Genomic DNA, 15,760 nt, shown 5'->3' on the forward strand with positions numbered 1-15,760 from the left:
GCACCTTCCTCCTCTTGAAAACTTGTGGATTGGTAGACAAGCAACGACTTGATTATACAATCTCCACCTGTGTTGGAGCAAAACAAGAGGGTAAGACTATCTTGCATTGGTTAGTGACCAGGCAAGGATTTCTCCTCTTGCGTAATGTAGGTCCTCTTAGGCATTTTCTCCCAAAAAAAGACCTGTTTCATCACAATTAAACACTACCCAAGTAGCACAGCAACTCGTAGCAAAAACGTTGCAATATGTCGTCTTTAAGACGCCCAGATGTCTGCAAAACTCCAGCAACAGTTGCAAAGACGTCTTTATTATGTCTTTGCAGATGAGGTTTTTGTCGCATAGACATCGTTATTGCGTCTTTTGCACATGATATATTGGTTGTGAAAGCATCGTATCACGACGTCTTAAAGACGCCTAAATGTTCGTAAAATTCCACCTTTTTGCAACAGTTGTGCAGATGTCGTCATTATGTCCTTGTGTTACATATTGATTTATGCAGAGAAATGAGCTTAATATATTTTTCTTCTTTTTTAAAATTTTGTATTCCTGGTATTTATCTAGAGTTTAAATATTTTATCATTTCCTGAAAACCAGAAGATAATATAATTTTTTCTCTTTAGACTAAGTATACATAATTAATAATAGCTTTAATTATTTTCAGTACTTTAAACTATATTTTTTAAATAACTTAAATTCTAAATTAAGATTATTTAATATTTCATCATTTTTTCCCTTAAGTGATAGGAGTAATTATGAGTGTTTATTATAAATACATTAATAGTAGGTTTTAAGTAAACAAAATTCAATTAGACATAAATAAAAGTAAAGATATGACATTGAAAATTGCCCCTGTCGTGATAAATTAGGAAGCGGTTCTTAAGGTAGTATAATCAGTATTTTATTATTTACCTGAACTCAAGTATAAATTTATTCACGTTTCACAGTAAAAAATATAACCATTAACTTCTATATCTCCAAGATATGCAAATGAAAGACAGTATAAAGTAGTTAATAAATGTGATAAAAATATACCTAAATCTAATAACTTCCCATATTCATATCTAAAATGAAATAATAACCTATTAAACAACATACGTGACAGCACTATTTAAGAAAAAACATGAACTAGTAGTGTTTGAAAGTATAAATAGCAGAAAGAAGGTAACAGAACTAAAACTTCCAATTAATAAAAAAAAATTGTGTTTTTTAAATAGTAAGCAATTAAAAGTGCAATAATTATGGATTGCAGTATTTACTAGTAATGCTGATGGTTCTTAACACCATTTCTTTCGATCATATGTTAATGTATTTACTTAGTTTCTACATTTTAGAATAGTGGTAAAGTACAATGATTATTTCATGCAATTTTTGTAATAACTTTCCTTTTTGTTATTGTTCAGAAATAATTGAAATAATATAGTAAGCTAAGTACGTTAAAGTAAGCTCTTCGTTAAATAGCACACGATGAAACTTTTTGTTTCTATTTATTTTGAATTTCTTTGTTATCACAAGCACATAAAAAGTAAGCAAAGAAAATAGCATATACTTAAATTTAATAAAAAATAAAACCTAATTTCCAACATTCATTTATTGAGATAATCTAATAAACATACATAACGGCAATATAATATACTTAAATTTAATAAAAAATAAAACCTGATTTCCAACATTCATTAGTTGAGATAATATAAGTCAATAGATAACATCAAGTCAAAATATGTCCCGCAGTTTTCGTGCGTTCTTGCAAGAATTGCTTAGCAGTCAAACGGCTAATAAACATACATAACGGCAGTATTTAAAAAAAAAATGCGAATTACACAGTGTTTGGAAGAATAGATACCAAACGAAAAGTAATAAAACTGCAATTTGCAATCAATAAAAAATATTTATTGTTTTTTAATATTACTCAATTAAATATCACATAATTATAGATTACAATATTTCATAGAAATGATAATGTTTCCTTAACACTAGTTTTTCGATCATACATTTCATTCACTGTTTAAAATCATTTTCTGCATACTATACAAAATACAACATATTTATAAAATGTGCATTATTATTAATTTTAATGTATTTCTTCTTACTATTGCATATATCTAATTCATCTTCAGCAGTCATATTAAGTACTGGTACCAGTCGAATAATTACATTGTATTTTGAAAATAATGAACATACCATAATAGCTGGAATTGTTGTTGCTTCTGTATTGATATAGCATCTTTAGCAAAACCAGAAACTGTCTTACCGTTGTATGTTATCTTTGGTTTTATATGAATTAATTCTGAGAATCAACCTTTCAATATGAACATAATAATCGATTAATATGAATGATATACGACATAGCACTTAGGACGTTATAACCGAAGCACAAAGCTAATAAGGGTATCCATATATTGCACTGCTGGAACCACAGCGATTGGAGACAAACACTATTTCCACAGAGAACACTATTTCACGAACCGCAGAGACACTATTTCACGAACACTAGATTCCACAGACCACTATAGACATTATTACACGAACACTAGATTCACGATTATCATTGTAGCATTTCTTGTGGCTTGAAAGTAGCTTACTGTTGTATGCTATTTTTGGTTTTATATGAATTAATTCTGAAAGCCAACAGGACGTTATAACCGAAGCATAAAGCTAGTAAGTTTATCCAAATATTGCACCGCTGGAACCACAGTGATTGGAGACCAAATCGCCTCTTAACGGCTTCTTGTTAATCCACACCAATAGCTTCTCTTCTTCTTCTAGGCGTTTTGGAATTCTTTTGGCTATATCAAGTTTCTTAGTTTCTTCCTTCTTTTTCAGAATAGTGTAGATCGTCGATATCGAACGGCGGTATGTCTTCGCCAATTCCGTCACTCTTACACCGCGCTTATGTTTATGATTTCTTCCTTACAACGGCCATGGCTTCTTTCTTGTTCTTTGCAGCACTATCTCAGGCTACAGTCTTCTTGGAAGGAATCATGAAATAATTATTTTCATGTTAAATGTAAAAATCAATTAACTCACAAGTGCACAAACACGTAGACCAAGGAACACTGAGTGATCAGACGAGGGGCTTCCCCGAGTCAATGCTCGTATTTAGAGATGACTTTTTGATTCATTTTTTCCTAGTATCTCGAATTTCTCGTATATAAAGGTGCTCGTATCTCGAAGTTCTATTGTACTGTATAACTATTGATGACCAAACCTCAAACTGCTCAACTGAAAAAAGTTTGATTCCGAGGCTTGAATGCTAGCCTGTAGCACAGGAGCTAAATTTACCGAATTTGAGAAGAAGAGTAAATTTTCGAAACACTGAAACCTACTTTTGGACAGATTCCACAACTGCACTTCATTAGATGAAAAACCGATTAATCGTTTGGAACATTCGTCAAGAATCGAGTGAGGGAGGTGAAAAAGTCATCAAGTATTGAAAAGTTAATGCATATTCTTGGGAAATTAAATCTCGCTCATCTTCCCTCTCGAGGATGCACAGTGCAGAAGCTTTTATTCTCCAGGTGGTGGGAAGTGGCATCCTGGTTAAAATCTAGAAAGGAAACATGAAACTGGAAAATTTAATTGATGAAAAGCGTTTAAAAATTCTAAGGAAATCGGTAAATCTTTATATCTAATGGTATTGGATGATAATTACCTTTCCTCCCACTTTACTAGCTGCACCAAAAGTGCCCGAATGATCGGTTGGGTATTCCGATTCTTTGATAGAACAGGCAGAAATTTGAGAATGGGGAGAACTAACTCTATCTGAGATAACAAACTCCGAGAAAAGAATTGTAAAAGTAATCCAAAATGGAGTTTTGACAGAAAAATATCAAAGGATTAAAGTCATTAATTGTCTTTAACAATGAGGATGGTGTTTTAGAGTCAAGAGAAAGTTGACGGAGAAAATGACACAGTTCCTGCCATCTTTCCTGAAAAGGATAGGTTAGTAAAATTTCTCATCAGGGAAACTCACCTAAAATTGCAGCATGGTGGACTGCAAATTATGTTAGCAGGTTTAAGAGAAAAGTTTTGGATTGTCATGGGCGAAACATAGTATGAGCAGTATTTAAAAGGTGTATGCAATGCAAGTGATACAGTGCCAAGGGCATTGAAACAGAATCTGTTAGCTTGCCTTCTGACAGAATAGACGAGTAATCTGCTTTTCAGGTTGTAGGGGATGCATCTAGCTAGTTCACTTTATTTAAAAGAAGGCTGTAAATTTGCGCTGTGTGCCGAACTACACACCTAGAGCTCGTCCTTTCCATTTCCATCAACGCTTTAAGTCTTAGCATATTATTTTCCTCTTTCCTCAGAGGTAACTAAATTGTTTCCTTACTTTGACCCAATCTGTTGAAAAGTTCAGCAGCAGCCGAGTGGTTAAAGCCGCTGAACGCTGGTAGTTCGGTCTGGGATTCGAGTCAGGGTGAACGGGCTGGCTGTATGGACCTTATCGGGGTTTCCCCCATGTGTAACGTGGATGCGAGAACATAGAACTATGTATAGTGATAACAAAAAAACTTCTTAGGTTTGAAATTATGTTTCAAAGCTTGTACTGGAAAACCACTGAATCAGAAGCTTCCAGGATCTTTCGGATTGAATGGAAATTCATCCCGTCTTGTTCTCCCTGGCGGGATGGATTTTGGGAGTTTATGATTCAAATGATAAACGACTCCTTGGACGTATTTTAGGAAATGCTTCTGGTTAATTTGAAGGACTGAACAGCATCCTTTGTGATTGTGAAGCTTTGATTAATTCAAGACCGTTGACTTATTTGCTCGAGCACTCGGATGATTAGATTCCATTAACTCCTGCAATGATTTTGCAGAATTATCCGACGGTGGGAGCTTCCGATCTTGGTATTTTGGATAAGATCGATTTCAACAAAAGAGGGAGTTACCAGCAGACCCTGAGAGAACATCTAAGAAAGAGAATTCGGTTGGAGAATTTAGATACTTTGAATCAACCTTGGAAAAGAGACAGTTGCTATAATTTAAAAGTAGATATTCTCATAGAAAGGTGATTCAAAGAGAATTACATGGCCTTTGCAAAAGTTGAAACTTTCTTGTCTTGAGTTTAGAGACTTAAAGTGGCGAGATTATGAGGCCAGCCGAAAGGATTTGTCCTTTGCAAATAAGCTTCTACTCTCCAGATATGAGTTCTAGTGAAACTTCATGTGTAGGACGTATTCAAGATGTGTGAACAAAATCACTAGAAAAGTCAAAACTGTTAGACTAACAGCAAAATTTAGAGACACTTAAGACTAGTTCAAAGTTTTTGAATTTTGGCTCTAAGTGGAGAGGTTTATAATTTTTTTTTTTTTTTTTTTTGAATGCGTATGGCGTTATGTAAGCCGATGATAAATAAAGTTTCCTTTAGTGTAAAGATATTATGTTGCTCAAGTTATTATATTGTGGATTACAAATAAACATTGGAGTCAGAAATGTCGGACAGTTACGTTCTTGTAACTGGCTGTAACAATGCGGTCAAAGTAAACGATATGTGCCGGAAAGTAAACTAAAAGATTTCATGAAGAACTAACTAAAAGGAACAAAAAGGAGGGACTAAATTAAAGAGAGATTCTCACCATTCACGATGAACATGTCAAAATTGCAAATTTTAACCACTATCAGTTAAACCTCTTATTACTGTGTAGAAGATGTTAAATATACATTAGGACATACACACAACTCTATTTGACCTATCCATGTGAAGTAAGCAAATTAATACAAAAACTTACAATCAGATGAAATATCATCTTACGAAAACTTCAACTAGAAATTATCTTTCAACAGTCAGCAGTAATACTATGGCCAGTCCTGACGAGACACGAGAAGAATTCCCTAACACGTTCAATCTGTTATGGGATTGAAATATTCGTTTTCGTATTCTTCGCTTTGCAAACCACAGATTGAGAAAGGCTGGTTTGAAAGCACAGACTGAGAAAGTCTGCTGCGACAGGTTGAGAAAGGCTAACTGAGCGAACGTCTATGTTACCACAATGAGTTGTTTCTCCGGAATTTTGGTGCCAAGACTGCAGTTTATTCCAAAAAACATATTTCCAACATTTCAACATCATTCTTTGGCACATTTCGATACCATTCTGTATTTACCGGTATCTAGATATGGAATGTCCTTTTTAACCTTACTCTTTCAAATCTTGACAGTTTTTACAACCATTGGAATATTGCTGATATCAATATTAATTGAACAATCGAACTCTGTAGGTGCCTGGCATTCCTGATACTAGTATGCGATTGGTACTTATTTGTGATTACTCATGAAAGGCCTTCATTAAAAACGGGATCAAGCTGCTATTTTTATGAAAACGACAGGACAACGAAAAAATATTGTTGTTAAAAACAAAATGTTTCGCCATTCTCAAAATGGTATGCAAGTCAGCTTAAGAATGGGACTGTGATTATTCAATTATGGCAAAGCACACGAGGGCTGTCTACCTAAAGGGAGAGATGCCTTCGTGGCGGACTTTGTAAGGGAAACTTGCTCGTATACACGTTACACATGAGAAAAACCACGAAAATGCCCATGCAGCCAGCCCGTTCGCAGGATTCGAACCTCGGACCGGACTACCAGTGTTCAGCGTCTTTACCGCTCGACCGCTGGTGGGCCATCTTAAGAGTGACTGAAATGTGTAGGAGAGTAGCGTTCAGCTGAGAGTCTGATCATTTCCTGAGTGTAACATTCACGAAAAAATATATATATCCCCAATTTTTTTCCATAACAATAATATTAGTGAATGCTATGTCCGTTGCAAAAGTGGAACGAATAAGTAAAAAGTTTGGAATGGAAAGAAAAAGAATAGTTGAGATCCGAAGAAAAATAGTCTACTTTAAATTTCTGTTGTGATATATTAGTTTTGATGTTCCATTAGCAACATTTTAATGTTGATTATTTGCATCTCAAACAAATTTTAAATTTTTCTGGTAGTAGAATTTAAATTTCATTTGGAGCATGCTTGATATTTAGGCAACTTTGTTACATGAGCTTAAGAAGTAATGTAAAAGGTAAAGTAGAAAAAGAGCGTAAAAGTATTCAGCGTAAAAATCATACTTTTTTATATCATTTTCCTTTGAATTAAAATTTTTCAATGCATAAGTAGTACAGTAGAAGTCCAGAAATCCGCAAAGCTTGGGACCAGAGGTTGTACGGATTTTAGGATTTTACGGTTTTCAGGACAGAAAAGATAAATCACAATATTCAGACTAAAAGTGCAAAATGAATAAGGCGTATTAGATACATTTAATTAAATTATTATATACATTATTGCAATAACTTATTATTACATATATAAATTGATTGTATTATTCATTGTAATATATATACACGGCATCAAGGTTTGCCGAGTTCGCCCCCAAAGATTTCCTGTGTTAGAATCAATGTTGCTGTAAAATTTCAACAGCTTTTCTTTATTTTTCCGTTTATCATACACAATCGTATCGCAATTCCATACAATTCTGCTATAAACTGAGAAGTAGCACCTGTCTCCATCTTTTGCAGAATCTGCAGTTTTTGCATTACCGTCAATGCAACGTGTTTACGTTTTTCAACGTTGCAAGCAGTAAAATCGTGCGTTTCTTATCTGTAATTGTATTAAAAAGGGCTGAAATTAAAAATATTCTTAATTTATCCACAAAATATCCAGGTACAAAAAAAACAGCATTAAATAATCTCCTGAAATAAGAAAGCTCAGCAAATACAACAACGTGAATCGTGAACTTGAAAGAAGAGTTGAGTGAATCATCTGCTTTCTTACCTCGATGAAGATTAGAGGGGAAAAAACTGTTATCATGATGATGTCAATAATTTGGTATTTCTGTTATAACTCATTATTATTTGGTAATTATGACGTCATTATCGGTAAGTATTTTTTCTTCGATATTTCGTACTCAATGTTGCGGTTTCTGGCACCTATAGCAAAGAATCTCTAGGGGAATAGATTCTCACTATAGATTCTTTGCCTATAGACTGAACGTTTAGGCAACGCGGATTTCAGGTCGGCGGATTTTGGTATTTGACTGTATTTACAATACGAACATTTTAGTATTTGGTCTGTTTAATAGAATTAAAATGTAACAAAAATTAAGAAGTACTATGGCTTACGTATTTTGTATTACTGAAATTTAATTTATTGCTTTTTATTTATGCATGTAAATGATTTTGGATTATCCGTTAGAGGGCGCAAGTGTGCTTATTGGAACTGGGAAATAATTTCGAACGTTGACAGTGAGTCATCGTTAAGGTTTAACGAATTTTTTGAATTCTTAGGCGTTGTGAACTGGACAGATCTTAAAGAATTAATAGTCTAAAGTTATATTTTTAGCAAACTGTTTTAATACTTTAAAAAGCTTCTGTATCAGCAACGATAAATAGTTCGAAAGTTACATTTTTGGGTGCTCACTGCTTTTGTGTAAACTCTTGTGTAATATAAATTATCAATTGCAATGACGTCTACGGGAGTTACTGTAGGTCTTGACGGTACAAGAGTTTCTTCTAAGTAAGTAATAATTAATTAGACGAGGTATGCATGCAAGATTGCAGTAAAATCTTTAGCAGTTTCGAAGCATTACTACAAAGCATTTAGTTTGTATAGTTTTCTTTGTTTCTCAAATGAGTATTATTTGTGAAGTGAGCATTAGTCATACATTTTAACTTTGTAAGAAGTAATCTTTGTTTACGTACTGTACTTTGCTTTTAATTATGAACGTAATCATCGTGGAAAGATTGATATCTAAAGCTGCTTTTTATGTATGGGAAAGAAAATTTTAAGTTCTTTTGTAACTTTTTTTGATGAGAAAGCTATGCGTATAATTTTAAGATATTTTTTAATATTTTAAGGATAGCTATCATTAATGAAAAAACAATTATGTTAAGTTCTTTGGAGTGTATTTCCGTATAAACTTTATTACCTCGTGCAGCAATTATCCCTAATCTCGCCGTAATAAACTGCTTATCGTTCTGTTAACAAATGATTTATCATGAAGGTAAAATCCTAGTATACGGTGCAGCGTTGGCGCGATTTTGAAAATTATCGCCAACACAAAAAATGATTCATAGAACGTCTATATACTATATACTATGTGTGTATATACTTAAAAGTACTATATATAACTATATATATTCTTTGAATAACCCGTTTACTACTCACCGTATATGTCCCGTTTTTACTGCTCATCATAAAGTAGCCAAATCCCATGTGCACCGGATACTAGGATTAAACCATCACACATGAATTAGGGTTACAGGTTGAAGTATTAATAATCCTGCAGTAAAGTTGCAAACTAAAAAATAATATAGTATATTCAGTGATTAAAACAGTAAAAAATCTTAGAAATTTTCATGTGCTTCTTCTGACTTTTTAAAGGTGTTAAATATTATGTATGTGTATAGTGATGTAAAAAAAATACATAAATATTCAGAAATGTCCGACCATATAAATTTAAACGGAACTACTCTGATATGTGCCCTCAAGTCGCCAAACTAATTTTTTGTCTACGTTTCGAACTTTAAGCCTAAAATATCTCCAAAAACACTGTTTTTGAAAATGCAAAAACCATGTTTTGAACACACAATTTAGGCTAAAAATTCGAAACAAAAAATTTAGATAGCAAAACCGTAAAGTTTCTAACCAAAATTATTTGACAACACTCCTTGTACACAGTGATATGTTTTAACTTTAAAAAAACAAACGAATGGCACAATCTAGGCAACGAACGAATCTACAAACTACGCACACCTCGCTTTAATAAATTAACAATAAATTTCAAAGAATGCCATGTACACAGCATCCTGTTTAAACTTAAAAAAATCTACGAATTGCACAATTTATGCAACAAACGAATCTATGAACTACGCGCACCTCACTGTAATAAATTAACATAACAGTAAATTTCAAAGAATACCATGTATACAGAGTTCTGTTTCAACTTTAAAAAACATCTATGAATTGCACAAATTAGACGGTATGCACTAATCAACAAAAAAGCTAAATTAAATTTCAAACGATTAAAAAAAAAACGACAGAAATTCATACTAAAAAAACAATGAACATAACATTCTACAAAATAAGAACAAGAATAAAATAAAATGCACTTACCATAAATTAATGCTTTTTCGAACAGAAGAAATACCAATTTCATATCGCCTTTAACATGCCGCCACGTAATCACTATCGTATTTATATGACAGCCAGACACACTATCCAGAAAATTCATACTATGGCTCACAAATAAATAAAATAACAATCACAAATCCCTACTTCTGTCATGCACAGCCACTAAAAATAATCTCCCAGACCCTCTTTCCACACCTCCAAATACCCACGACGATATTTCCTTTTGCGGAACTTCAATTCAACAACTTCCACCATTTTATCTTTCCCCCCTAGCTTCTCGGACACAAAGCATGACGCGAACCAAGGAACTCCAGCGAAAGATTTTTCAAGGTCAACAGGGTTGTCATACAATGCGCAAAAAACCAGCGCAGAACACATATCGCCACATTTGGTGAAATTAGGGCGTATATCAGAGTTGTATCATTTAAACTCTTCACATCACAATCATTATGCCTCTGTTGATTTTCAAGATTTTTAAAAATTGAATACTTGCATTTTAATCCGTGTTCTGCTAATGGCAACAATATCATTACCTGATATCAATATTTCCATTTAAGTGGATGTTATTTTTATTATATGATGTGTACTGGGATTTTTTTTTTTTGATGCAGTATCTTGTCCTGCAGACTCACTAGCAGCCAGTTAGTACTGAAGGTAGTTTGATATGGATGGGTTCAAATCCTAGCAAATGGGCTGGTTACATTGAAGTTTTTGTTTTTTCCCTTATGTAACATAAAGACAAGAAAATTTTCCAAAGAGTTCTTTCACGAAGGTATTCCTTGTTTTAGGCAAGAGCCTCAATTGCATTTCTGTAATCTAAAGTTTTAATCTTACTTCTGTTATCGTGCAACAGGTTTTTAAATTTAGGAAAAATTATTTGGAATTAGTTTAGTAAAGAAGTATTTGTTATCAGACCTGTTTTTGCGTATTTCTGAAAAAAGGTAAACCTAAGTCATTATGTTAAAAGTTGCTAATCCAGTGCAGAATGGGAATTTTGGTTAAAAAGATTGCTAAACTTTCAAAATTTAAGTATGTAAACATATCAAAAGAAAATGTGGTAAAAGTTTACAATTGAGTGCCCCTTATATTTTTTAGCGATTCATTTTTGACGCCAATATCGGCAACAGCAAGACACAATATTAAGATGGTCATTACACAAAACCAAAATAACAAGTCGAAGAATTGCACAAACTCTGTGTCCGTATCTATTTTCACTTAATAAAACATCAGAGAATTGAACAAACGCGACATTGCACACTGCCTTGACTTTGCACATGTACACATCGATCTATTTTCACTTTAAAAAAATCAGGAGATTGACGATGTTATAAAAAAGTTACTCTTTGTCAAAATTGAACAAAATTTGTTGCCAATCGAAGGGGCACCCAATTCTACACTAGAGTCAAAAATACTTTTTATAATGGTATCAGAATTGTTAAACCGTTATCCGACTTAAAAACTTGCCATGGCTGCGTGTCAGGAAAAAACATGTTTGGGAATATTTTCTCGTGGTGTCTGATTGGTTGACTTAAGAGAGGACCTATGCAAGACACAGCTGCAAATAAAATATTTCACTTCAGTCACAATCTGTTTCGCATACCTAGCTGTAACATCGGTTCCAGCGAAATTGTTGTAGCTAAGAATCTCCCAATGGTTATAGAAGTTTGGTAAGATATCTGCTGGAAAATGTTTCTGTGAATTGTATTTAAATCTAAATCTGTTAATAATTTCAGCAATTGCAAACATGTTTATAAAAATGTATCTTATTTTTGTTCTCCAGTTTCTCTTGTTCGTGGCGTCCGACATTTTATTGTTTTCAGGAATTTGGTTAAGCAGACGTCTGATAACTGTGTTGTATTTTATATGTGTTGGGTACGTGCTCAGTGATGATTACAAGATGTACAAAACATCGTTTATTCTACATTACTCATCTACTATACTACACTTATGGTTAAAGATAATAATAGATACAGTTACATATATAACATCTCCCTTTTTTATAAAAAATAATAATAGTAGTAAAATTAAACATATTCTTTTAAATAATAAGGTTTCTTAACAGTCCTACCAGATCGAGTGACGTAGTTATGTCCATTTGAAAAATTTGATGATACTATACCTCTTTTGCTATTTGGTGACACAACACTTCTGTTAGATTTTGAAGGACTTAACTTCATTCTCATAGTTGTTTTGTATTGCAAACTCTTCCTGATTAGTTCCTTTAAGAAGGTCTCTTCTGTTCCTTTCTACAGTTCTTCCATCTGTTCTTATAATTGTATATGAACGTGGTCTTTCTGCTTCTTCTATAATTTTCCCTCTTTCATTTTGTTTTTTCCCTTTCTCTTTTATGTAAACATGATCTCCTGTTTTCAGTGGTTTTAATGGTCTTGCATTCCTATCATAATAACTTTTTTGTAAGGTTTGTCTCTTCAGTAAATGTTGTTTATGGTCTTCATATCGTTTAGCTTGGACAAAATTCTCTTTTATAGGCATCAATCCATTTACTTTTCTTCCAAACATCAATTCTGAAGGTGACTTAATTTCATCTGAAATAGGAGAGTTACGATATTCCAGTAAAACTAAATATGGATCCTTGTTGTCAACTACAGCTTTTTCTAACATTCGCTTGACAGTTTGAATATGTCTTTCAACCATTCCATTAGACTGTGGGTATTTTGGACTTGAAGTTCTGGTTTCAAAATTCCATCTTCTTGCAAAATCTTTATATTTCCTGCAATTATATTGTGGACCATTATCCGAATATACTATTTTTGGAATACCATGTCTTGCAAAAATTGATTTCAATTGCTTTATCACTGCTACACTTGACAAATGTTCCAAATATCCAATTTCAACATATTTGCTAAAATAATCTATTACTATTAGATAATCCCTTCCTTGAAAGTAAAAGATATCTGTTCCCAATACTTCCCATGGACCATTAGGTATTTCTTTAGATATCATTGGTTCTTTAGTATTAGCTTTTTGTAAACTTAAACATGTTTGACAATTCAGTACCAAATCTTCAATTTCTTTGGACATTCCTGGCCAATATAATATTTCTCTTGCTTTGATCTTGCATTTTACTACTCCTAAATGACCATAATGAATTCTGCTTAACATATCTTTTCGTAAACTTCTTGGTACAACAACACAGGAATTTTTAAATATTAATCCATTTGCTTCTGATAGTTCTTCTCTGAAGTTAAAATATGGTTTTGCCAGTTCTGGAACCATACATTTTTCATCTGGCCATCCAGTTTTAATTAATTTTCTTAAAACTTGTAGTTCTTCATCTTTTTCTGTTTCCAGTTGAAAAACTTCCATTTTACCATTAGACATTGGTATACATTCTACAACTAATCCAACATGAGCTTCTATTTCTCCTTCAAAGAAATCAGATCCTTTATCAGTGAATGATCTTGATAATGCATCCGCTATAAAAAGTTCTTTTCCTGGTTTATATTTTATCTCAAACTGATATGGCTGTAATCTTATACGCATTCTTTGTAGTCTTACAGGGCATTTATTTAATGGCTTTTTAAAAATTGATTCCAGTGGTTTATGATCACTTTCCACAGTAATATATTTTCCAAATATATACTGGTGAAATTTCTCACACGCAAATACAATAGCTAAAGTTTCCTTTTCAATTTGAGCATAATTCTTCTGTGTATCTGTTAATGCCTTAGATGCATATGCCACTGGTAAATTATTCTGCAGTAAGACTGCTCCTGGTCCTTCTTGAGATGCATCTACAGATAAAACTACTGGCAAGTTTATATCATAATACTGTAAAACTGGTTTATTTACCAAGACATCTTTTAGTCTTCTAAATGCTTTTTCATGTGTTGCATTCCAGTTCCAGATAACTTGTTTTTTCAACAAATCTCTTAAACATGATGTCAATTCTGATACATTAGGTATAAATCTAGAAACATATACATTCAATCCTAGGAAAGTTTCTAATTCTTTCACATTTTTTTGGTGGTTTTATATCTAGAATAGCCTTAATTTTGTCTTCATCTGGTTTTAAACCATCTTTAGAAAATATATGTCCCATATATTTCACTTCATTCAGCCCAAATTTACATTTATTTAAATTAAATTTAACATTTTTTTCTCTGGCTCTGTCCAACAACTTCTTTAATCTTGAATAATGTTCTTTCTTATCTTTACCCCAAACTAATAAGTCATCTCTCTATATATATATTTGAACTCTTTCTAAATCACTAAAAATTTCAGAAAAACTTCTGTGGAAAACTTCTGGTGATGAACCATATGGCAACCTCAAAAAACAATATCTACCAAACGGAGTGTTAAATGTAGTAAATTCACAACTTGAATCTGACAGTTTAATTTGCCAAAATGCTTTGTTTGCATCTAAAATACTAAAGACCTTTGCATTTGTCATTTGAGATGAAATTTCTTCAAAGGTTGGTATGTGATAATGTTCTCTCGGTATATTTTGGTTAAGGTGCTGAGGATCTAAACACACTCTTAAATTTCCATCCTTTTTCCTTACTACCACTGATGAATTCACGAATTCTGTTGGTTGGTTAACTTTCTTTATAATACCATCTTTTTCCATTCTTGCTAATTCCTTTTTTGATGGATTTAATAAGCTAAGTGGAATTTTCCTACAGGGTTTTATTTTACCAACAGCTCCTGGTTGTAATTTAATATGATATGTATATCCAGTTAAATTCCCAGTTCCTTTAAACAAATCTTGATATTCTTTTAAAAGTTCTGGTAACTTTTCATTAGAATCAGGATTTACTGTACAAATCCTTTGTATTAGGTTTAATTTTTGCAATGTAGGTAAACCTAAAATAGCTGGAACATTTTTATCACATGCTACAACTTGAAAATCTATTTCATCCTTGTCCCCTTTCGATGTTTCACATAATAATTTACATTTTCCAACTACATCAATTGTAGTACCATTGTAATTATTTAAAGTGACTTTTGATTTAGTCAAACATTTCTCTCTTAAATTTAATTGTTTAAATTTAGGCAATGGTAGCACATTACACTGAGCTCCAGTATCCAACTTAACAAATAAATATTTAGATATGTTTACTTTTAGTTTTTCAAACCATTCGGTTTTATTTTTAGAAAATGGATTTGTATCTTCTACTGACCCTAAAATATATTCATTACCATTATTATGTAACTTATGCTCTAAATTATTCTGTATAACATTAACATTTTTAAAAGTGCACATTTTAGAAAAGTGATTTTTCTTTTTACAGTACAAGCAAATCTTATTATAAGCGGGACAGTTGTATAACTTATGAAAAGTTCCACATTTTCTACATGGTTTTGGATTATTGTACTTATTTCCTTGATAGTTTGAAGAAGATTTAGTGCTTTGTTGCTTTTGTTTTACATGAAAGTCTTTCTTACAAGGCTGACTTTTTTTCTCTGAAGGTCGAAATTTATTACGTTTGATAGCTTCTATTTTATTTTCTTCGGTTAAAGTTTTCAGCTGAAGTTCTGCTAATTCAGAAGCTTTACACATTTTAATACATTTCTCCAATGTTAGCTGATCTTCCCTTAATAATCTATCTTTGAGATTTTTATTTAGAATTCCACTTACTATTCTATCCCGTATTAAACTATATTTTAATT

General features: G+C 32.5%; 1 protein-coding gene and 1 long non-coding RNA gene across 2 annotated transcripts in view; one reads left to right on the plus strand and one right to left on the minus strand.

Annotated features, from left to right (window-relative positions):
- Positions 1–1,850: 1,850 nt before the first annotated feature.
- Positions 1,851–7,754, minus strand: LOC146992717 (uncharacterized). Its single transcript, XR_015039194.1, has 2 exons — positions 3,650–7,754; positions 1,851–3,544 (listed from the first exon to the last, which is right to left on the minus strand). It is a non-coding gene; the product is annotated as an uncharacterized LOC146992717 (long non-coding RNA).
- A 459-nt stretch (positions 7,755–8,213) lies between these two features.
- Positions 8,214–15,760, plus strand: part of LOC146992718 (uncharacterized) — a 29,894-nt gene continuing 22,347 nt past the window's right edge. The window contains exon 1 of the mRNA XM_085809776.1: positions 8,214–8,509. Coding sequence (XP_085665902.1) covers positions 8,457–8,509 — 53 coding nt within the window. The 5' untranslated portion in view covers positions 8,214–8,456. The remainder of the gene's footprint in view (positions 8,510–15,760) is intronic.

This window comes from Stegodyphus dumicola, chromosome X2, assembly GCF_044657685.1.
Source record: "Stegodyphus dumicola isolate Sdum_Otavi_A_Nest chromosome X2, ASM4465768v1".
NCBI lineage: Eukaryota > Metazoa > Arthropoda > Arachnida > Araneae > Eresidae > Stegodyphus > Stegodyphus dumicola.